This window comes from Oryctolagus cuniculus, chromosome 1, assembly GCF_964237555.1.
Source record: "Oryctolagus cuniculus chromosome 1, mOryCun1.1, whole genome shotgun sequence".
Lineage (NCBI taxonomy): Eukaryota > Metazoa > Chordata > Mammalia > Lagomorpha > Leporidae > Oryctolagus > Oryctolagus cuniculus.
The window spans coordinates 3,552,539-3,575,417 of NC_091432.1; the positions used below are offsets into that span (position 1 = coordinate 3,552,539).

The 22,879-nt window shown below is 66.2% G+C and overlaps 1 protein-coding gene across 4 annotated transcripts; it reads left to right on the top strand.

The window, feature by feature from the left end:
* Positions 1–12,475: 12,475 nt before the first annotated feature.
* MRGPRF (MAS related GPR family member F) lies at positions 12,476–21,429 on the top strand. 4 transcript variants are annotated; one of them, XM_051830776.2, is made up of 4 exons: positions 12,476–12,498; positions 13,973–14,096; positions 15,421–15,513; positions 19,743–21,429. In XM_051830776.2, exons 3-4 carry the CDS (start codon positions 15,466–15,468, stop codon positions 20,724–20,726), a joined length of 1,032 nt encoding a protein of 343 aa, XP_051686736.1. In that variant the 5' UTR covers positions 12,476–12,498; positions 13,973–14,096; positions 15,421–15,465; the 3' UTR covers positions 20,727–21,429. The 4 variants fall into 4 exon arrangements, with proteins under 4 accessions (XP_051686736.1, XP_051686733.1, XP_051686735.1 ...); XM_051830773.2 differs by lacking the exon at positions 12,476–12,498 and adding an exon at positions 12,868–13,074; XM_051830775.2 differs by lacking the exon at positions 12,476–12,498 and adding an exon at positions 13,396–13,536.
* Positions 21,430–22,879: the final 1,450 nt, after the last annotated feature.

Genomic DNA, 22,879 nt, shown 5'->3' on the forward strand with positions numbered 1-22,879 from the left:
GGGTGAGCTGGGTGCTTCCCGCGCTGTGGGCCCCACCGCCCACCTCAGCCCCGCGCCCCACATGCACCTGCCCTTGGCCCGCCTCACGGGTCCCGCCAGGTCGGTTTAAATGGACGACTTGGCTCCAACACCAGCAGTAAACTACAGACTCAGTCTGATGCGCTCGCTGGATTTCTTCGAGGATCCAGCAGCGCAGGCTCAGGGTCCCTCACAGAGTTCATGGAAAACAGAAGTAGAAGGTTAAGGAGCCGTGCCGTGGCATAGCGGGTAAAGCCGCCACCTGTGAGCTGGCATCCCATACGGGTTCAGGGCCCGGCTGCTCGGCTTCCAACTCAGCTCCCTGCTAATGCACCTGGGAGAGCAGCAGAAGATGCCCCAAGGGCTTGGGCTCCTGCACCGAGTGGGAGGCCTGGAAGAAGCTCCTGGCTTCAGCCTGGCCCAGTCCTGGCTGTTGCAACCTCTTGGGGAGGGAACCAGTGGATGGAAGATTCTTTTTTTTTTTTAAAAGATCTATTTTATTTATTTGAAAGTCATAGTTGCATAGAGAGGAGAGAGAGAGAGAGAGAGAGAGAGGTCTTCCATCCGCTGGTTCACTCCCCAGGTGGCTGCAACGGCCGAAGCTGAGCCAATCCGAAGCGGGAGCCAGGAGCTTCTTCTGGGTCTCCCATGCAGGTGCAGGGAGGAACCCAAGCACTTGGGCCATCCTCCACTGCTTTCCCAGGCCACAGCAGGGAGCCGGATCAGAAGCGGAGCAGCCGGGACTAGCACCGGCACCCATACGGGATGCTGGTGTCTCAGGCCAGGGTGTTAACCCTCTGCGCCACAGCGCCAGCCCCAATGGAAGATTCTTTTCCCACCCATCAGCAACTGTCCGGACGCCAGGGAGTGCCCCGCGCTTCATTTCAGTCCAATTCCGGCGTTTCTACCTGCAGGTACTCTGGAGCCCACGGCAGCCCCCACCAGATGCCAGTTCAAAGCCTGGGCTTCCCGTGCCTCTGTCCGATCAGCTGGAGGCCGCGGGCTCCCATAGTCCCCTGCTCACATGATGTGGCGCGTTGGCATGGCAACGGTCAGCTCACCCATCCCAGTTAACCACGAAGGCCACCTCGGGAACCACCGAGTGGAAGAAACGCACACAGTGGGGGGGGGGGGGTGACGCAAACCCGAACCTCGCAGCCCCTCCCTCCGAGAGCCACCGCATTTGCCGAACTCAGGTCTGGTTGAACGAGGTTTATTGTGAATAAGAAACAAGCAAAGACACTCCTCTGTATCTCTCAGGCAACTCCAAGCTTCCCTTGGGTTGTTTTTTTTTTTTTTTTAAGTGTTTGCTTATTTATTTTTATCTACGTAAATAGAGTGACAGAGAAAGCTTCCATCCGCTGGTTCACTCCCAGTGCCAGCAGCAGCAGCAGGGCGGGGCCGGGCTGGAGCCGGGAGCCAGGAGCTCCACCCGGTCACCCACGTGGTGCAGGGGCCAGCACTCGGGCCATCACCTGCTGCGTCTCAGGTGCACTAGCAGGGAGCTGGATCGGGGAAGGAGCCAGGACCCACCCGGCTCTGGCCGGGAGTCGGGCGTCCCGAGTGGGGCCTTCACCTGCTGCGCCACAAGGCCCAACCCTTAAACGAAGAGAGTCAGGCAGGTGGAGAGGGAGCTGCCATTCACTGGCTCACTCCTCAAATGCCCACAGCAGCCGGGGCTGGGACAGGCCAAAGCCAAGAGTCCAGGGCCCAGGTCAGGTCTCCCACGTGAGCGCTGGAGCCGTCACTGCGGCTCCCAGGTGCACCAGCAGGAAGCTGGAGTTGGAGGCAGGGCAGGTGAGGGACCCAGGCCTCGGCCACGGGGTGTGGGTGGCCCTGACACAGACACCCACCCCTCCGAGGACTTTAGGCGCCCGGGTCAGGGCCAGGACGAAGAGCAGGGATCTGGACAGTGCACAAGGCTCGCCTTCCTCCGCGCTCACTGGGTGGCTGCGGCTGCACTGGGCGCCTCCCGGGCTGTCGGGCCGAGGGCCCCTGCTGCCCACCGGCCGCTGCCCGGAGGCCTCTCCCCAAGGCAGCTGACCACGCAGCCAGCAGGGAGAGCCAGAGAGGGGCCGTCGGGCTGGGGTCCCGATCCCGTGGGAGGGAGTCTCAGAAGCACCCTCCCTCCTCCGGGCTGCGCTCCACGGGGGAGAAGTGGGCACCCAGCCCGGCCTCCCTCCAGGCAGCCCCCCAGGTGTGACCCCGGGAGGAGGCTGCTCGCCAGTGCCTCAGCCCCTTTCCTGGGGTTCTCGCGAAGCGCTCGAGGCGGCCGACTTCACAGAGAAAACAGGTGCTCAGATGGCGACTCTGCTGGCTACCAGATCCACAGGGCCTGGTGCTGGTGTCCTGGCGAGGGGCCCCTCCCCGGGCTGTCACTACAGGGGAGAATCAGGGTTTTATCGCTCAAACCTAGGGGAGGCGGAGGATTCTCCCGGGAGCTCCCCCGGGGGGCGGGCCGAGACCACCCGGACGGTCACCAGGGCCTGGGCAGGACTTGGCCGTGCGGCCACTGGGCTGTTTCCAAGGCCGCTGTCCACCTCTCACACGTCGGCTGAGTTCTAACTTTCTGCCAACACGTGCACGAAGCGAAACTGAACGTTTGGCCCTTGCGCCCCCCCCCCCCCGCCCCGAGATCCTCTGGCCGTGAGCCCAGGGAGCCGTCCTGCTCCCAAGCCAGTAGATGGGGAAACTGAGGCTGGGGCCGGGCCCCCGAGGCCGCACCACTCGTCCGGCTGCAAGCAAGCGCCGTGTCCGAGAACAGCTGGGGTGGGGTGGGGGGTGTCTTCCCCTGAGTCCTCCTGGACAGGACCCTGCCTCCAGGGTGGCACGACCCCCAGGGATGGTGTGGCCACAGAGCTGGAGTGAGCAGGGGTGGCTGAGCTCACGGGCAAAGCCAGGGCTCCTCCTCCACTGTCCCCTGCCCTCTCTGGCAAGAAGACAAAGCCGGGATTCATCGGGGGTCCCCCCGCCCCCCCGCACCACAGCCAGCCAAGAAAGCACCCACACAGCTGCACTTCCGCTGCCTTTGTGCCGCCCTGGCCTTTGGGACCTGCAGTGGAGACAGATGTCCCTGTGGTGGGGACGCCGGCTGTGGCACAGCCCGAGGTTCCCTGGTGGCACCGGGCGGGTGGTGGGGGAGCTGCTGGAGGACGAGCCTGTCCCCGGGACCAGCAGAGGCTGTACAGTCGGGACGCCCCCGGTCTCCCTGCACAGCCCACCCGGCCTCCCAGCACAGCCCACCCCGGCCTCCCAGCACGGCCCACCCCGCACCTCCCAGCACGGCCCACCCCGCACCTCCCAGCACAGCCCACCCCGCACCTCCCAGCACAGCCCACCCCACACCTCCTAGCACAGACACCCCACACCTCGCAGCACAGACACCCCGCACCTCCCAGCACAGCCCACCCCGCACCTCCCAGCACGGCCCACCCCTCACCTCCCAGCACGGCCCACCCCACACCTCCTAGCACGGCCCACCCCTCACCTCTCAGCACGGCCCACCCGGCCTCCCAGCACAGCCCACCCCACACCTTCCAGCACGGCCCACCCCTCACCTCCCAGCACGGCCCACCCGGCCTCCCAGCACAGCCCACCCCACACCTCCCAGCACGGCCCACCCCTCACCTCCCAGCACGGCCCACCCGGCCTCCCAGCACAGCCCACCCCACACCTCCCAGCACGGCCCACCCCACACCTCCCAGCACGGCCCACCCCGCACCTCCCAGCACGGCCCACCCCACACCTCCCAGCACGGCCCACCCCGCACCTCCCAGCACGGCCCACCCCACACCTCCCAGCACGGCCCACCCCGCACCTCCCAGCACGGCCCACCCCACACCTCCCAGCACGGCCCACCCCGCACCTCCCAGCACGGCCCACCCCACACCTCCCAGCACAGCCCACCCCGGCCTCCCAGCACGGCCCACCCCACACCTCCCAGCACAGCCCACCCCGGCCTCCCAGCACGGCCCACCCCGCACCTCTGGGTCTTGTTCCCTGTGGTTTGCAGGGGGAGTAGTGGAGTCCCCCTGCTGGGGCTGCCGGACAGCAGCGGAGCTGGGCACAGTGAAGTCCCCGCAGGAGCCTCCTCTAGGGACCTGGGCGGCCGGGAGACACCCGCAGTTGGAAACCGGGCTCCCCTGGGGAAAACCCCGTGGGCCTGGGTTTCCTGCTCAGCGGCATGAGCAGCAAGCGTGCACCCTCGGAGAGCCCCCTGTGGTTTACGGTTCTTGTTCGTAAGCTCACTCATTCATGCATGCATGTAGTGAGTGCCTACTGTATACCTGGCAATGCTCCAATACCCCAAAGGACGCTCGTCACAGGACCGATTGAGTTCTGGAATCACGGAAGAAGGCATGGACCCTGATCCTGCCCCGGTGCCAGCCCCTGGAGCTGCAGCCACCACCAGAAGCCCCGGCTACCGTGTCTGTGAAGCGGGTTAATGAGGGAGCCCAGGTCTGCAGCCAGGAGGGATGTGGTGTTGGCGCTTCCAAAACCTCACGGAAAATGGAACTAAAAGCTAATTTACTTTGGTGCCCCAAGACATCGAAATCCACGCCCACACAAGGTCTTCCAAAATCGTGCAGAAAAGCCAGGCCTGGGTTTCAAATGTTTTGCACCACAATAAACAGCTTTTCATGCACCCTTCCACACGTTTCCCGCAGCCTCGCATCTGCCTAGCTCGGGGGCAGCCCAGCAGTGGCCCCGTGGGCAAGCAGGCTCACGGAGGCTGCGTGCGCTGTCTGTGGTCACACAGCAAGTGAGGAGCGGGGCGGGGGGAGGCCTGGCCCCAGCCAGGAAGGAGCTGAGCGAGCCCCCCTCGTCCCTGCCCGGGGCTGGGGGGGCCGGGGCCAACCCCTGGGTGCACTTGCTATTTCTGTTCTCTTCTGTATGACACAAGCAACAAGAATGCGGGAACAGAGCTGCTGAGGCTGAGGGCCGGGTGGGGGTGGGGGTGGGGGTGGGGGCTGAAGGCCGTGCCCAGAGGCTCCAGGGTTGGGGGTGCAGCACGGGGGAGGGGGAGGCTCGGTGGGGGCTCCTCGGTGGGAGCACCTCGTCCACCCAGCCTCAGGGCGGCCAGCTGGCTGGGATCTGTGGCCCCTGGGATGAGGACTGGAGCAGGAGTTGGGGGGATGCTCTGGGGGGGGGGCTGAGAAGGATCAGGGAGGGGGAGGCAGCCGAGGGAGGGGAGGAAGCCAAATACGACAGAACTGCAGCTGGGGCGGCCGGGTGAGCACCCTGGGCCTCTGGCATGGCCAGGTCCTGCCCAGGGCCTCGGCGGGGGCCTGACTCCACCTGCAGGGAGGGGCACCAGGGCCGCCACCATCCCAGGGCGAGGAGGCCGAGCTGGAACCTGTGATGCTCACAGCAGGCGGGCACTGGGAAAGCGCGGGACCCCCAGCACGGGCACGGGGCCACAGAAGCCCACGTCACCGTCCCAGCCACGCCTGGGGCAGACACGTCCTTAGGAGCCGCCGGCCGCCCACCGCCTCTGGACCCGGGCTTCCACTGGACGCCCAGCGAGCTCCAGGGGCGTGGGCACAGACGCTGGACCTCGGGGCTGCGAGTGGGGGTGTGGGAGTGGCCCCAGGCTGCCAGGTGCCGTGGGACCCCGCTTCCTGCCCTCTTTTACCAGCCGAGGAGAGAAGCCCCTTTGCCTCCCAGCTCTGGAAATGCCAAGGTCTAGAGGCCTCAGCTGGCGAGAGCTGGGGGCACACACGTCTGTCCGTCCGTCTGTCCGTCTGTGTGGCCTCCCTCCCTCTTCTTACAAAGCCACCAGGACCCTGAAATGGGAGCTCCCCACGACGGACTCCAAGGCCCCTCATCATGCCCCAAGCCCCCATAGGCAGCCTGCCCCCACCCCGAGACCCCCCTTGGGCACGTTCAGACCGTAGCAGGTGCTCGCCAGAGCCGCTGATTCGTGGCCGGTCCAGCAGCGGGGAGGACTCCGCTGGTTTGCAGTGGAATTGATGAACCTTGTCCCCCGCGGCCACGTGAAACGCAGGCGAGGCCCCGGGTTCTCCACCCCGGTGCCAGTGGCCCGTGAAGCCGGGGGGTAGGGCGGGGCTGGCAGCTCCTCCGGCCCCCTAGATGCCAGGAGCAGACCCTTCCCGGTTGCCCCAGTCGGAATTCTCTGTGTCCCGTGGAGGGGAGTGGGTGGGGTTGTGACATCGTCCCAGGCCGGAAGCCACCGCTACAAGTGAAAGGCTGCTGAGACAGGAGAGGGCATCGACTCTGCACAGCCTGCTGGCCCTGCCCCCCCCCCAGGCACCGGGGACCCCTCCCCAGAGGGGACTCCAGTCCAGACCGGACTCCGGGAGTAGGGAGGGGCTGGCAGAGGCCCAGCCCTGCAGGCCAGAGTGCTGGTGGGAGACCCTGGCCTTGAAATGGCCTTGCGGAGCGCGATGGGGAGACGGAAGCCCAAAGTGACCAGGGCTGCGGAGCACTTACATTTGATTCTATTGTATAAAAATCTGCTATTCAGGGGCCAGCGCCATGGAGTAGCAGGTTAAGCCCCCACCTGCAATACCAGCATCCCATATGGACGCCAGTTCGAGCCCCGGCTGCTCCACTTCCGGTCCAGCTCCATGCTGGTGGCCTGGGAAGGCAGCAGAGGACGGCCCAGGAGCCTGGTTCTCTGCCGCCCACGTGGGAGCCCTGGATGGAGCTCCTGGCTCCTGGCTTTGGCCTGGCCCAGCCCTGGCCGTTGCAGCCACAGGGAGTGAGCCAGCGGGTGGTCACTCAGCCTTTCAAATAAATAACTATATTTTTAAATGAGAATTTCTGAAGTCAACCATTTTCAACCTGAAAACCTCAAGTTACTGTGGCGCAGCCTCATAGGTGGGCAGCCAAGATCTCACTGATTTGACAACAAAACAGTTCCAATCCCATGACCACAGACCCGGCTGGAGCCCCCGCGTGCAGACTCCAGCCTCACTCGGCTCCCGGGGACCACCCCTTATCTGGAGGGAGGGGGCAGGGCCCTGCTGCACTCCCCTAAATGTGTGCTGGACAGCCTCCTCTTGGTGTCCCCCAGAGCGACCTGTGGCCGGCTGCCTACCTGGGGAGGGTGACCGGGAAGGGCGACGCTGAGGTCGGAGCTGGTACAGGACGCTGGATCAGAGCCAGCGGAGTCCTGGCCGACACAGACTGCCCACCGCAGTCCCCCAGCCGGAGCAGTGGCCGTGGAGAGCAGTGTGGTCCTGTCCCAGCCCCCAGCAGGCCCAGCGGGTCCCTGAGCGCACTCTGTGGTCATTTCCCTGGTTCTAGAAAGCAGGGTGGCGCAGACGCCCCTGGCTGGCAGAGCCACACAGGAGGGCGACGGCGAGGCTGGGTGACAGGAACGGCCCCGTAGGAGCCACAGAACGAAACCCCAGCCGCACTGCGGGCCTCACCGGGTAGCGGCTCCCACTGCGAGGCGCATGGGCACAATTCCAGCACCGGCCGGCTCTGCTTCTCCTTTCTAACAACGACAAAACAGCAACAGAGAAGAGGCTGCCGTCACCGTCTTCCCTTACCCTGTCCTAGGTCCAGCTCCGTCACGGCTGGGTCCTGGGGAGACCCCTGTCTGCGGTCACTCTGTGGTTTCAGCTATCCACGGCCAACCGCAGTCCAGAAATATTTCTGGAACATTCCAGAAATAACGCCACATCAGGCTGCAGGCATTGTGTCACCTCGCGGCAGAGGAAGGGCGGGCACGCGGGACGCGGTCTTTCTGAGACGCGGAGACCACGTCCGCGCAGCCTGTGTTGCAGATTTGTCGTGAGTGTTCCGTTTTAGCATCGTTAATCTCTTACTTGCCTGATACAGGTTTTAAAGATTTACTTGTGCATTTGAAAGACAGAGTGGAGCCGGCGCCGCGGCTCACTAGGCTAATCCTCCGCCTTGTGGCGCCGGCACACCGGGTTCTAGTCCCGGTCGGGGCGCCGGATTCTGTCCCGGTTGCCCCTCTTCCAGGCCAGCTCTCTGCTGTGGCCAGGGAGTGCAGTGGAGGATGGCCCAGGTGCTTGGGCCCTGCACCCCATGGGAGACCAGGAGAAGCACCTGGCTCCTGGCTCCTGCCATCGGATCAGCGCGGTGCGCCGGCCGCAGCGGCAGACCTTTCTCTCTGTCTCTCTCTCTCACTGTCCACTCTGCCTGTCAAAAAAAAAAAAAAAAAAAAAAAAAAAAGAGTGACAGAGAGAGACAAAGAGGAGGGAGAGAGCGATCTCCCGTGAGCTGGTTTGATCCAGCATGCCTGCAACAGCCAGGGCTGGCCAGGGCTGAGCTGGGATCCTGAACTCCATCCAGGTCCCCGTGTGGGCGGCGGGGCCGAGTGCGTACGCCATCGTCTGCCGCCTTCCAGGAGCAGTATCAGGAAACAGGATCGGAAACAAAGGAGCCAGGACTGAGCGGGCGCTCTGATTTGGGACGCAGGTATCCCCGCTGTGCCACCACGCCAGCCCCTGCTTGCCTCGCTCATAAACTGAACCCCGGCCTATTCAGGGCTCCATACCCTCTGTGGCTGCAGGCATCCACTGGAAGTCTTGGACTGTCCCATGGATAGGAGAGGGCGGCTGCCGTGACAGCATCCCGAAGCCTGGGCTGTGAGCAGGACGTTAGACACTCGCCAGAAATCTCGGCAAGGCACACGCGTGTCACAGGTGGGACGTGAACACACAGCACGCCAAACAGCCCACCGAGAGTCCTGGGCACTTTGAGAAAGCCGCTCTGGGCGACGACCCCCCCCCTCCCCGGCACCTCCTACCATGAGCAGCACAGCACGTGGGGCTTCCGGAGACGGCAGGTGCAACACCCACCGCCCCCAGGCCGTGCCGTCCCGCTCAGCTGCCAGCCCGGAAGCCTGGGTTCTGAGGAGGCGCTGAGCCGCTTTGCAAGCTGCCGCACGCCTGGCACCCGGCAGGCCCACAGCAAAGGCGCAAGCAGGGGTCTCCACGAAGCCTCTGGCAGTGCCGGCAGCCGGATGGCAGAAGAGACCATTCGGTGTCCTCCTCCGAAGCTGCCCGGTCCGGCTCGCTGTGGGGCCCTGGGGCAGCTCAGGGCGTGAGCCTCGGATGCCGGGCGGCAGTGTGACCTCAGCCACCATGAGCGGGCACCGAGATGCCCCGTCTCAGCCCGTCTCCCACCGTACAGCAAACGCCCCAGGCGTAAAGAGGTTGGCTCTGCTCCAGGCTTTGCAGGCTGAACGTCCACGCTGGAGCGGCCCCCGTGTGGGATCTGGTGAGGGCCATGTGATCACATGGCAAGACGGGGCTCGCGGGGGCGGGCAGAGGGGGCCAGAGGCGAGCAGGGCCTGCAGGCAAGAGCCGTGGTACGGCTGGGACCCGGGGGAAGCCGCCGGGGGCCCAGATGCCCCTTCCTGTCGGCGTCTGTCCCCTCTGCTTCCTCCAGAGCCCCTCGACACGGCTGCCCACCAGGGACTGAGTTCCCACAAGCGCGCGGCACCGACAGGCAGTGCCCTGATGCTCCGTCTCGCCAAGCTTCCTTCACACGGATGTGTGGCCTCTGCTCGGCTGGCTGACCACAGGACGGGGACAGGTGCTGAGCCAACAGCCAAGAAGGGGTGTCCCCCAGGGGAAGCCGGGCTGCTGCCAGCCCCCGGGAGACAGACGCCCCCAGGATTCCAGGAGTGAGGGCTGCCTGTTTCCGTCCCCCCACCCGCCCGTTCCTGTGCCCAGCATATAAAGCCTGCTGATGGCGGTGGGCCCCGTGTCTCAGGTTCCAGTTCAAGTTCAGGGTGTCTGGGGAGGGTCTGGTGTGTGGCCAAGGAGGAGCAGAACCACGCGTGACCCGGACGGGGAAGCAGGGGCAAGCAGGATTTTATTTTATTTATTTTTATTTTATTAGATTTATTTATTTTGAAAGGCAGAGTTGCAGGAAGGCAGACAGAGAGAGAGAGAGCGAGAGAGCGAGAGAGCGAGAGAGCGAGAGAGCGAGAGAGCGAGAGAGAAAGCTCTTCCATTTCCCCAAACCTGCAAGAAGCCCGGGCCAGGCTGGACCAGGAGCCTGGAGCTCCACGCAGGTCTCCCCCGCGGGTGCAGGGGCCCAAGCGCTCGGCGGGGGGGGGGAGGGCGTGGAGCAGCCGGGACTGGCTGATCCCAGCGGGGGGCCGTACCTCCTCTCGTGGAGAGGGAGTCAGCCGTCTTCAGCTGCTCAAGGGCCGGTCCTCCTGCCCCTCACAGCCACCAGGTGACGCGGGGACCCGAGAATGCGGGTCCTCAGAAGTGAGACTCAGAACTCCCGCACGGCGCCGGCACGCGGTGGCAGCGCCGAATCCCACGGCACGGACGCATGAGCGTGGCTGGCGACAGTAAGCTCTATGCCACCTGAGCTTCGCCACGACTGTTTTTCAGGACTAGGATTCCAAAACTCTGGTAAAGACTTGAAGGACACCCCCCCACTTCCAATCAGCGGGGTCTGTCCACACCTGGGGGGTGGGGGGGCCCAGGCCAAAGAGAGCTGCTGGGGTCTGCAGAGTCTCCTCCCACAGAGTGCTGAGGGGCGGGGCTCTCAGCCCTGGACCCCCAGGCTCCACAGTGACTCTGTAGTGCCCTGGGCGAAGCTACTGACTTCTGCATGGATACCAAGATATGCTCTGTCTTATTAGAGAGATAGAGGTCTTCCGTCCACTGGGGCTGGGCCAGAACAGAGCCAGGAGCTTCCTCCAGGTCTCCCACGCGGGTGCAGGAGCCCAAGGACTTGGGCCACCTTCCACTGCTTTCCCAGGCTTAGCAGAGAGCTGGATGGGAAGTGGAGCAGCCGGGACTCGAACCCGCGCCCACATGGGATGCCGGCACTGCAGGCAGAGGCTTAGCCCACTGCACCATGGCGCTGGCCCCCATTCTAAGCATCTTAACCACCGAGCCAAACGCCGCCCTGAGGCATTTTCATTCCAGAGTGACAGGCCCCGAGGGAAACCCAAACCACTACCTCGGGGACCTCCTCGCTCCCTTGCCTCCTCTGTCCCCCACCCCTCCCACCCTCCACTCGAAGAGGCCACTGCACACGGCAGGGCAGTGGTGAGCTGGAGACCAGACCCCTGATCCCCTGCAAGCAGAGCTCAGGGTGGGGTCCGGCAGGGGAGAAAAGTGGGCCCTCGGAGGGGGCACCAACCCCCGGCAGCCGCCTCCTTCAGGCTGTGGGGGCCACAGGGGCCGGCTTCCCAGCCTGCTCCGGCTCCCGTGCCCACGGGGGTGCCAGCCAAGGCACACGGACTGTTTCTCGGGTCCCCTGGCTGCAGGCGTCCGGGGTTCCACGCCTGGGCCACCCCCGGGGTCCTATGCCCCGTCCCTTGTGTGATGTGTGTGTTTCCCGGCAGGACACAGAGACGGGCGAGCGGTGCGGGGCTGCGGGCAAGGAAGCCAAGACCCAGCCTGGAAAGTGGCCTGTCCAGCGGGCTCTCCCCACTGGCCATCCCCCACTCCCTGGGGGCTGGGGGGAGACAGGTGAGGGGCAGTGGCTGCAGACGGAATGCTGGTGTCCCCTAAGCCCAGGGTGATGGCATCCAGAGGTGGGGCTTCTGGGAGGTGGCCAGGTCACCAGGATGGAGCCCTCCTCATGGTGACCTCAGAGGGAGGCGCTGTCTGCCACCCCAGAGCCGGACGCTGCCTGGACTCCACGCGCACCGGGGACTCCATCTTGGACTTTGGCCTCCAGGACTGGGAGAAACACTGCTGCTGTTTCGAAGCCCCCTGCCCACCCCATCCCCACCCCACCCCCAGTCTGTGGGCCTCGCTGCTCGCGGCCCAAAGGGACCAGGACAGCGGCGGGCGGAGGACAACCATCCCAAGTCCAGGCGCCTCTCGCTAATTTTGAAAGAAACAAATTTCCATACCAAATAAGGCGGCGCCTTGGGAGCCGCTGCCCACTTCGCACAATTCCTTTTAAGTGTCCAAAAGCAATTACTCTCCTCCCGGAGCTTGCTCCCCGTGTAAACAAGTGCCCAGCTGGGCCCCAGCTGCCCGCCCGGGGCGGGAGGGGACCGCTCCCCACCTTGCCCGCTGCCCGCCCAGCCTCCCTCCCTCCCTCCCTGCCCAGGGCACGGCCGCGTGGGCCCCAGCATCCCCGGGCGGCCAGCAGGGCTGCGGTCCCAGGCGCCCCCCGCTCTGAGGTGGGCACGCGGGCAGGTGCCAGGGAGGCTCCTGTGTTCTCTGCCAGGTGCCCTCAGCGGCCGGCTCCCCCAAGAGACCTGGGGATTCCCTCCGGCTTCCCGGGTCATGGGAAAGTCGGCCCCGGGCAGGCCCGTCCCTCCGGCTCCTGCACCCCCGCCCCCGCTGCCCTCCTGGGCGTGGGCTCAGCTCCCTGGCCACTAGCACGTTCCAGGACCCCCGCGCTGGGGGAGGCTGACTCACTCCTCTGAGCCGCACGCACAGGCACCGCCCCTGCCAACCTCCCTGCTCGGCTGTGACTTTCCACTTGCGCCATCTGATTGCCATTAGCGCTGGGGAGACGGGGACCCTGGGGTCCGGGAGCCTGCAGGTGGGCTGGGGCAGATGCCGGGTGCCAGGAGAGAGAGGGGTGTCCGCCAAGTCTGCCTCGTCCCCCGTGGAGCCCTCGCCTGCGCCTCCTGGCCTGCCAGCCCCTCAGGAGACAGAAACAACGGGACAGGACGGGGTGCAGGGCCTGCACACCCCGAAATGCCCCCTGGGAGCGCGGCGCAGGCACCAGGCGCGCACACAGGCAGCGATGCCTCCCGGAGCAGCAGGAGGGAGGGAGATTACCAGCTGGACTCCGGCCGCAGTGCTCGGGCCAGCGTGACGTCACCAGGCAGAGATGAGTTCCCAGTGGGGCTCTGGGGGGGCTCTGGGGGGGCTCCTGAGCGGGGCATTCCTTCCTGAAGCCTCATCCCTGCCCCGCGCCGCCGCCTCCTCCTCCTCCTCCTCCTCCTCCCCCTCCTGCAGGGCCTGGAATTGGGTTTGGGGCGGGTTCTCCAGCAGGCGCCTCCACTCTGAGCTCGCATTTTCCGTGGCCCAGGGCAGATCTGGGCGCTGGCTGCCGCCCTGGTGGGTCCGCGGCCGAGTGGGAGACCCTCTCCACGCCTCGGGACGGCTGCAGGTAGCTCCCTGGGGCCTGGGGACCAGGGGAGGGGATCTGGGATCTGGAGCCTCCAGGGTGCAGGCCAGGTGGGGAAGCAAAATGAGGTGGGCCAGAAGTCCCGCGGCTGCAGGCAGCGAGCCCAGAGACCCCGGGCATGGCATGGCGGGCCCCCACAGAGGACCTCCCGGCGTGGCTGCCAGGCCAGGGCCTGGGGGACTCTGTCGCAAGCCGCGACCCCCACAGCCAGCTTCACCCGCAGGCCCGAGCCGCCCTGCATTGCCAGCTCTGCTCTGTCCTCCCGTGGGTGGGGGCTCCCAGGTCCCTCCCCCAGCCTCGCCCGGGCCAAGTGGACTTTCTGGAAGGGCTGCAAGGGAACACCCAGCAGGCATCGTCCCAAGCGGGAGGGCTCTGCTCTCTCACGCAGGAGAGCTGAGCCCAGCTCTCGGGCTGCAAGGGCCGACCCCCACGGGACCACGGAGGGTGGGCAGCTGTGGTCCCACCTTCCCCCACTCCGGGCCGCGGTGGCTGGGCCTTGGAGGGAGGCCATTCCTACAGGGTCCCAGTTCGTCCGGAGGAAATCTTCCAGCAGAGCTGTGCCCAGGGGCCTCGGGGGCCGGGAGTGAGAAGGCACAGGCTCTCGGCGGCGCTGCGTCTGCTGCCAGGGCCCTCTCCCCCGAGGCACCCTGAGGCCCGGCACTCACAGCCGGGGGCCGTGGCAGGGGAGGGGGGGACGGGCGTGCAGGAGACAGGTGCTGGCAGCCCTCGGAGAGCAGCCACGGCAGGGAGCCCAGCTGGCAGCAGCTCGGGTCAGCTTTGCACAGAGCGAGTTCTATCACAGCCGCGTTCCCGCCGAGAAGAGCACACGCTTGCTTGCACACGCGCTGACACACGTGCATGTCACACACATGTCTTTCAGAATCGCCCATCTGGGGTCCACCTGGCGTCTAGACCTCTCCCTGTATGAGTGAAATCACTTTTTCAGATCGTCCCTGGCAGGACAAGAGCCAGGCCACACAAGAAGAGGGAAACCAGCCGCAGAGGTGAGCTGGGGGCCCCCACTCGCTGGGGCGCGCCCGGCCAGGGGACAGACTGGGGCTCGCTGGAGTCGGGACAATCCAGGCGGCGCCTGGAGCTCAGAATTCCGGGCGCCCAGGTGGACGGAAGGGTGGGAGCCAGGGCGGGGCTGGGGGCGCTCGCCTGGGGCCAGAAAGGAGGTTGTGGGCAGCTGCCCCCGGCGCAGGCACCGGAAAGCTTGGAGATGGGACAGCGGCCCAAGTGGGTCGAGGTGGGGCGCGCACGTCCAGCACCTGCGACACGCGCCGCGCCGCACCTGTGTCGCTCACGCACGCACTCGGGGGCTGCGGGGTCGCGCGAGGCCGAGGAAGGGGCGCAGAGGCTGCGCGGGGCCTCGGCCGCCCCGGGAGGCCGAGGGTTAAGCAGGGGGCGGGCCGCGCGGGCGGCCCCCCTTCCCAGCCAATGAGGGGCGCGGCGGCCCGGCCACAGCCCGCCCTGGGCGGGGAGCGGCGGCCGGAGGAAGAGGAGGAAGGGCGGGCGGAGGGGGAGGCGGGGCGCAGGGCCCGGCCTGGCTGACCCGCGCCGCCGCCTAGGAAGGAATTTCGGGGGAGTGGAAACGAGCGGGCAGCCAGGGCCCCTCCAGGGAGGGAGGGGCGCAGCGCCCGAGGCCCGGGCTGTGCCCTCCGGATCCCAGCCTCAGTTTCCCCACCTGCAAGGCTGGGAGGGATGGGTTGGGGGACCAGGGCCAATTCCGGGGGACCTGGGGTGAGTGGACCAGGACCTAGCAGGGCCCACCCCTTCCCAGCTTGTCACCCCTCCCGCACTGCCAGCTGGGGGCCCTAGGCTGAGTCCAGCTCCCCCACCCCGAGTCAGGGCCTGCTGCCCACAGGGGCTCCCGCCTCTCACCTCCACAGCAGGCACGACCGCTGACCACTGACCGTCCACTGACGGCCTGAGCCCAGACGCCCCCTAGGAAGGGATCAGTAGGGGTGATGACAAGGGCTTGGTGGTGACCATGACACTGATCTTCCAGGACCAGACAGCCCTCCTCCTCCAGGAAGGCTCCCCTGCCAGCAGCCACCTACCCCCACCCCCCCTCGCTGGTGCCCACGGAGGAGCATGGGGCTCCACAACCTGACAGCCCAGGGGGCAGCAGGCTGGTACCGGGGGGTCAGCCAGGGCCTGCCTGGGCTCTGCCAGCCAGGAGGGGCCATACCCTCAGGGCTGAGCTACTGGGGGAAGGGGCCCCGGGCGTCCCTAAGATGAGAGCCGCCCTGGGGGCTGGGATAGGGACCGGGAGGGCAGGGAGGAGAGAGCACCCCAGGGAACCCCACTGTGGGCGTCTGGCAGGCAGGTGCAGGCCGGGAGCTGTGAGCGGTGAGCAGGCACCTGGACATGGCTGAGAACTGCTCCTGGGAGGCGCATCCCACCAACAGGAACAAGGCAAGTGCCGGGCAGGGGTGCGGCGGGAGGGGCAGAGCTGGCGCATGAGTGTGGGGGGGGATCTTCATTCCAGGCTCGCGCCGTGCACACAGACAGGAATTCTTAGTGCTGGCACGAATCAGTTTTATTCGGAAGGTGAGAAAGCACGCGTGTGCGTACACACACACACACACACACACACACGACCCTGGGTTGCCCCACACAGAGAGGTGCCCTTTTAAAGGGGCCAGCCGACCCAGGAGAAGGGGGTGGGAAAGGGGAGAGAGCGTCCCAGCCCCTCCCCCCTCGAGGGCTGCAGTGGAAGACAGCACCCCACCCCCACCCCCACCCGCCAGTTGTGGGAGCAGGGTGCCTCCACAGGCAGAAAGCCCCTGGGAGTCTGAGACCTCCGTAAAATCCCACGGGGATCTTGACATACATCGCTTAATGGTGCCTTTCCCCCAAGTCTCGGCTGAACCAGGGCATCCTGGGAAAGGGGGCATTTTGATTGACAAGTAGGAGAACAGGATCACACAGGAGGCGGGAGCTTGTGGCTTGCAGGTACCTGCAGCTCCGCCTGTCCCAGGTCAGGCCCCGCCCAGCAGCCCTCCCTGGCCCCGCCCTCTAGCTCTGCCCCCCTCCCCCAGGGTCCCTGGGAGCCCAGGGCGTCCTCAGTGAGGCGAGCCCAGCACTGGACACCTGGAACTCCCTTCCTGTGCTGGCCCTGTTTTTTGTTTGTTTGTTTGTTTTATGTATCTATTTCCATCTGCTTGAGAGGCAGAGTGAGAAAGGGAGAGAGGAAAGAGATCCTCCATCCCCCGGTTCCCTCCCCAAATGCCTGCAGCAGCCAGGGCTGGGCCAGGCTGAAGCCAGGAGCCCGGAGCTCCATCCGGGTCTCCCGCCCAGGCCCTCGAGCCGTCCTCTGCTGCCTCCCGGGGTGCATTCGCAGGAGGCCGGATCAGAGGAGGAGCAGTGTGGGATGCGGGCGTGCTGGGCGCTGAGCGGGGCCTGCCCCTGCCCTGTAGCGCCGGCCAGCACCCGCCTCCCATCGTGCCGCAGAGGGGCGGTCAGCTCTTACTGCAGCCGGGTTGCCTCAGGAACCCTGGACGCTGGGTCCGAGGAGTTGCCCCAGGCCAGGGGGTCCTTCGCTCCTCCCACCTGCCGGCACCGCCCTGGCCCCACTGCTGCCCTCCCCTCCCGCACCCCCACTTCTCGAACCCCCTGCAAGTCTGGAGGGTCCTGTGCCAGATCCTGGATTCCACGACTGCGTTTGAGAAAAGTGGGGCTCACAACAGGGTCCACGCGTGCTCCACCCCTGCCCAGCCCTGGGACCCCGGCACCCCGAGCCCCCCAGCCCTTGCCCTCCTCCTCCTCTCCGGAGTGACCCCCATGCAGAGGCATGAGAGGCTGAGACTGGATTGGCCGGGGCCTGTGGGTTGGGGTGGGGGGCGATCCCCAGAGCTCGGGGAGGGGCTGGCTCCGGAGCAGGGGTTTTACGAGGGAGCCTGAGGCCGGGAACAGCAGCGCCACGCCCAGTGACTCACCCGCCTCCCGCTCTGGCTGCAAGGGAGAGATGGCAAACTTTTTCCAGCCTGCGCTAGGCACTAACTGATCTGACCCCGTGCCTGTGCCGGCCAGCTGCCCCCCCCCAGTCCCCTCCCTGCAAACTCCTGCTGAGAGGGGCCGGAGGGAAAGCTCAGAGCAGGCAGGGGAGGGGGCAGGGAGGACAGGCGGGAGGATGGAGATGTTGAGCGCATAGATGTCTTTGGGGGATGGCAGGTGGCGAGGGGGACCCCTCCGGGCCCTGTCGCAGAGCTGACTGGGGTGGAGCTGGGCGGGAAGCTCCCTGCCCTGGGAGGTCCCTGGCAGAGCGGCTCGGAGGACCTGCCCTCTGTCCCGCAGAGCCGGGAGCCAGGGAGCGGACGCCGGCCCTCGGGGCTGGAATGAAGCTGTCAGGACGGTTGGGTTTGGCCCCGGCAGGGATTGTGAAATGTCAGCGCTGACAGCAGCAGCTTCCCTGTCCTTGGCCGCTCCGGCTCCGGCTCCGGCCGGCTGGGCCCTGGAGCCCACCTTGCTCTGGGGGACGCTGTCCCGTGTTGCCCTGCACGTGCCCGTCTCCCGCACTTGGCTCAGCCGATGCTGTGGGCCACGCTGGCCTGGGCCTGGCCTTTGACTGTGGGCACGCGTCCCTGTGGCTTGACAGACACCACATGGAGGGCCCCTCCTCCTCCCCAGGACCCCCTGGACTCTCCCTTGGTCCCTCTCAGCAGGGAGCCCGGCCTCAGGTCTCTCTGAGCCCACTTGGGACAGCGTCCTACTCCACCTTTATGCATATATATGTGTGTGTGTGTGTGTGTGTATGTATACACACACACACACACATATATATATATATATCTTATTTATTTGAAAGGCAGAGTTACAGAGAAAGGGGAGGGGGGAGTCCTGCATCTGCTGGTTCACTCTCCAAATGGCCACAATGGCTGGAGTTGGACTGATCTGGAGCCAGGAGCTTCTTCCAGGTCTCCCACGCGGGTGCAGGGGCCCAAGAACTTGGGTATCCTCCACTGCTTTCCCAGGCCACAGCAGAGAGCTGGATGGGAAGTGGAGCAGCCGGGTCTCAAACTGGTGCCCATGTAGGATGCCAGCACAGCAGGCGGCGACTTTGCCCGCTACGCCACAGCGCCAGCCCCTGCTCCATCCTTTCTGAAGACGCTTACAAGTGACTTTACTTCTTTAGAAATAAACACTTTGCAATCTTCGGTTTGAAACGCTGCAGGTGCACAGGGAATCTGCAGCAGTGGCACGATGCACTCACCCCCTTGACCTTGTTCCTTCGTGCTTGACCTTTCACCCCCGTACTCTCTGGATATCCAGATAGACTCTTCAAAGTAAATGGCGGACGGCAAACCCTAGGCCCCCAAGCAGCCTGTGTCTTCCCAGAGCGGATGCCGCTGCGAGCCTGGTCCCCGCACAGTCCCCACCCGGCTCCCCTCTGCCCGGCGTCGCGCCCTGCAGCAGCTGCTTCAAGCCAGCAAACAAGGGGGCTTCCAGAATGCATGGGGGGGGGGGCTGGCGCCGTGGCACAGCGGGTGAAGCCTCCGCCTGTGACGCCGGCATCCCATACGGGCGCCCCTTGGAGTCCCGGCTGCTCCACTTCCCATCCAGCTCCCTGCTAATGCACCTGGGAAAGCAGCGGAGGACGGCCCGAGTGCCTGGACCCCTGCGCCCAAGGGGGAGACTCAGAGGAAGCTCCTGGCTCCTGGCCATTGCCACCAACTAGGGAGTGAAACAGCAGATCGAGACTCGCTCTCTCTCGCTCTCTCTCTCCTGCTCTCAATTAAAAAAAAATGCATGCAAAATGGAAGATCTGCTTATTTGGGTGCAAAGATTGTGAAATCCATGCCTGGTTTCTTTTCATGATATTCGTCCCGGTAAACTTTCAAAGTTTTCTCGTACTTGAGCACAGGGGGAAGGGCCCCCACGCACTGGCCCCCCTGCTGCAGTGGCCAGTGCTGTGCCCTCAGTATGCCGGCAGCCACGTCACGGGCCTGAGGCCATTACCTGCTCCCCCGCCACTGCCGCCCGGGGTGGGTTCAGTCCCCAGAACCCAGGCGTGAACCCGGGCGCTCCGATGTGGGATGCAAGCATTCTGTTTTAAGAGTTATTTATTTGTTTATTGAGGCAGAGTTAGAGAGAGAGGGAGAGGTGGAGAGAGGTCTTCCATCCACTGGTCCACTCCCCAGATGGCCACAACGGCCGGGGCTGGGCCAGGCTGAAGTCAGGAGCCAGGAACTACATCCGGGTCTCCCTTGTGGGATGCCATGTAGGATGCCAGCATCACAGGCAGCAGTTTAACCCACTGTGCCACGGCCAGCCCCGGACACAAGCCTCAGCCACGGAGCCAAGCGCCCAGCCATCCAGGGGACTTGCGCCGTCCTGGTCGTGTGTCTGGAATGGCACGGACCACTGTGGGCAGAGTCTCCTCTGAGCTCCGCCCCGGCTCCGGCAGGGGCGCCTTTCTGCGCCGCTGGCTCTGGTCTTGGGCATAGAGCAGGAGCAACCTTGGGGCCGGGGACCACGGGGTAGGGGGGTCCGCGAGCCACGAGTCACTGCATGGCCAGCAGCCCCTCCTCGCCTCTCAGATCAGGGCCACCACCCTGGGACCCAGGTGCGCGCCGGCCGGCGATGAGGAGGGGGCGGGGCAGCCCGGCTCACCGGGCGTGCCCCTCCCCTCCGTACCTGCGCAGGTGTGTCCCGGCGTGAGCGAGGCCCCGGAGCTCTACAGCCGGGGCTTCCTGACCATCGAGCCGATCGCGCCGCTGCCGCCACCGGCGGTCATGGACTACATCTTCCTGCTCCTCTGCCTGTGCGGCCTGGTGGGCAACGGCCTGGTGCTCTGGTTCTTCGGCTTCTCCATCAAGAGGACCCCCTTCTCCGTCTACTTCCTGCACCTGGCCAGCGCCGACGGCGCCTACCTCTTCAGCAAGGCCGTGTTCTCCCTGCTGAACGCCGGCGGCTTCCTGGGCACCTTCGCCCACTATGTGCGCAGCGTGGCCCGGGTGCTGGGGCTCTGCGCCTTCGTGGCGGGCGTGAGCCTCCTGCCGGCCGTGAGCATGGAGCGCTGCGCGTCTGTCGTCTTCCCCGCCTGGTACTGGCGCCGGCGGCCCAGGCGCCTGTCGGCTGTGGCGTGCGCCCTGCTCTGGCTGCTGGCACTGCTGGTCACCGGCGTCCACAACTACTTCTGCGTGTTCCTGGGCCGCGAGGCCTCCGGGGGCGGCTGCAGGCACACCGACGTCTTCCTGGGCATCTTGCTCTTCCTCGTCTTCTGCCCGCTCATGGTGCTGCCCTGCCTGGCCCTCGTGCTGCACGTGGAGTGCCGGGCGCGGCGGCGCCAGCGCTCGGCCAAGCTCAACCACGTGGTCCTGGCCATGGTCTCCGTCTTCCTCGTGTCCTCCATCTACCTGGGCATCGACTGGTTCCTCTTCTGGGTCTTCCAGATCCCCGCGCCCTTCCCCGAGTACGTCACGGACCTGTGTATCTGCATCCACAGTGGCGCCAAGCCCGTGGTGTACTTCCTGGCCGGCAGGGACAAGTCGCAGCGCCTCTGGGAGCCCCTCAGGGTGGTCTTCCAGCGGGCCCTGCGCGACGGCGCCGAGCCGGCCGAGCCCGCGGCCAGCACCCCCAACACGGTCACCATGGAGATGCAGGGCCCCTCCGGGAACGCCTCGTGAGGGGCCTGGCGGGCCAGGGCTGCCTCGGACGGGTGCTCCAGCCCCCAGGCCTGCTTCTCCCAGGGCGGCACGCTCCAAGGGTGGCCGAGAGACTGAGCAGCCACCTGCAAACGGACGCCGTGGCCTGTCTCCTCCTTAGGGACCCTTTGCACCAAGCCCGGCCCCGCCCACCCACCCAGGGCGGGGCAGGGGGTGGTGGTGCCCTTCCTCGCTCCGGTCTGGTCAGTGACCGAGAGGAGGGGTCCCTGTGGCCCTCCCCACCTCCCGCCCCTCAGCCAGGCCTCCCCGACAGTGGCACGGCCCTCACCAGGCCAGCAGCCTCATCCCAGCTGTGAGGGACTGCAAGCCAGCCTGCAGGGGGTGGAGCCATCAGTGGGGGGATGGCACCGGGGGTCCTGCCTCCCACTGGTGTTCCCGCAGAAGCGGCACACCCCTGTGATGGGCCGTGTGCTGGAGACAGGAGACCCTGTGGCCGCTCGGGAGCCCGGCCAGCTCCGGGCAGCCTCCTGACACTCCTCGTGTCCTCCAGGCCACTGCGCACCCTCTGGGCAGCTCCTGAGCACAGGCCCTGGGCTCCAGCCCCCATCCCAGCCCCGGGGGGCCCATACCGGGTGCCCACTACAAGCACAATGGCCCAGTGTAGCCGAAAGCTGTTTTATAGAAGACAACAAAATGTGTACCAATAAACATTTTATATCCTGCAGCAGGGAGAACTCGATGCTGGCGGCGAGGACAGCAGGGGCGGCTGGGGTCCCAGGGTGGGCGCCCTCCAGGCCAGCAGCCCCAGGCTGCTCTCCACCCCAGCCACCCGCCTCTGGCCGAGTCTACACCGTGGCCGTTTCTGCGACACTGCCCGCTGCGGGCTCGTGCCAAGGCCATTTGACCCACGCAGGGCTCCTTGCAGCACCCCCGGGAACTGGGTCCTGGGGGCTCCACGCCCAGCCCTCTTGCCCATGACGGCCTCTGCTGTAAGGATAAGGGACGCAGTGTCCACACTGGGGCCCCCTGCTCCCCCCCTCCCCAGTCCAGGACACCCTTGGGAGGGTGCCCAGTCCTTGTGCTCAGGGCCCCGTGAATCCCAGGTCCTAGGAGGTCACCTCCTCCCGGCCTCCAGGCCTGAGCACCCTGTGGGCCTCTGTGCAGGGTCCAGCTGCAGCCGTTGGGGGGGTCCTGCCCAGCAGGGCTCGGCTATGCCCTGGGGCAGCTGCCCCTGGGAGGCTCAGGCGGAGGGGGTCTCCCCGTGTCTGGACCCCCTCTGCTCCCCTCTGCCCCCCTCTGCCCCCAGCCTGTCCTGGACCCCCTCTGTTCCCTGTCCAGCCTGTCCTGGACCCCCTCTGTCCCCTCTGTCCCCTCTGTCCCCAGCCTGTCCTGGACCCCCTCTGTCCCCTCTGTCCCCTCTGTCCCCAGCCTGTCCTGGACCCCCTCTGTCCCCGCCTGTCCTGGACCCCATCTGCTCCCTCTGTCCCCCTCTGTCCCCCTCTGCCCCCAGCCTGTCCTGGACCCCCTCTGTCCCCTCTGTCCCCAGCCTGTCCTGGACCCCCTCTGTCCCCTCTGTCCCCAGCCTGTCCTGGACCCCCTCTGTCCCCTCTGTCCCCTGTCCAGCCTGTCCTGGACCTCCTCTGTCCCCTCTGCCCCCCTCTGTCCCCTCTGTCCCCCTCTGCCCCCCTCTGCCCCCAGCCTGTCCTGGACCCCCTCTGTCCCCTGTCCAGCCTGTCCTGGACCCCCTCTGTCCCCTGTCCAGCCTGTCCTGGACCCCCTCTGTCCCCTCTGTCCCCTCTGTCCCCAGCCTGTCCTGGACCCCCTCTGCCCCCTCTGCCCCCTCTGTCCCCAGCCTATCCTGGACTCCCTCTGTCCCCTCTGCTCCCCTCTGTCCCCTCTGCCCCCAGCCTGTCCTGGACCCCCTCTGTCCCCTGTCCAGCCTGTCCTGGTCCCCTCTGCCCCCTCTGTCCCCAGCCTGTCCTGGACCCCTCTGTCCCCTCTGTCCCCAGCCTGTCCTGGACCCCCTCTGTCCCCAGCCTGTCCTGTCCCCCCTCTGTCCCCTCTGTCCCCAGCCTGTCCTGGACCCCCTCTGTCCCCTGTCCAGCCTGTCCTGGTCCCCTCTGCCCCCTCTGCCCCCAGCCTGTCCTGGTCCCCTCTGTCCCCAGCCTGTCCTG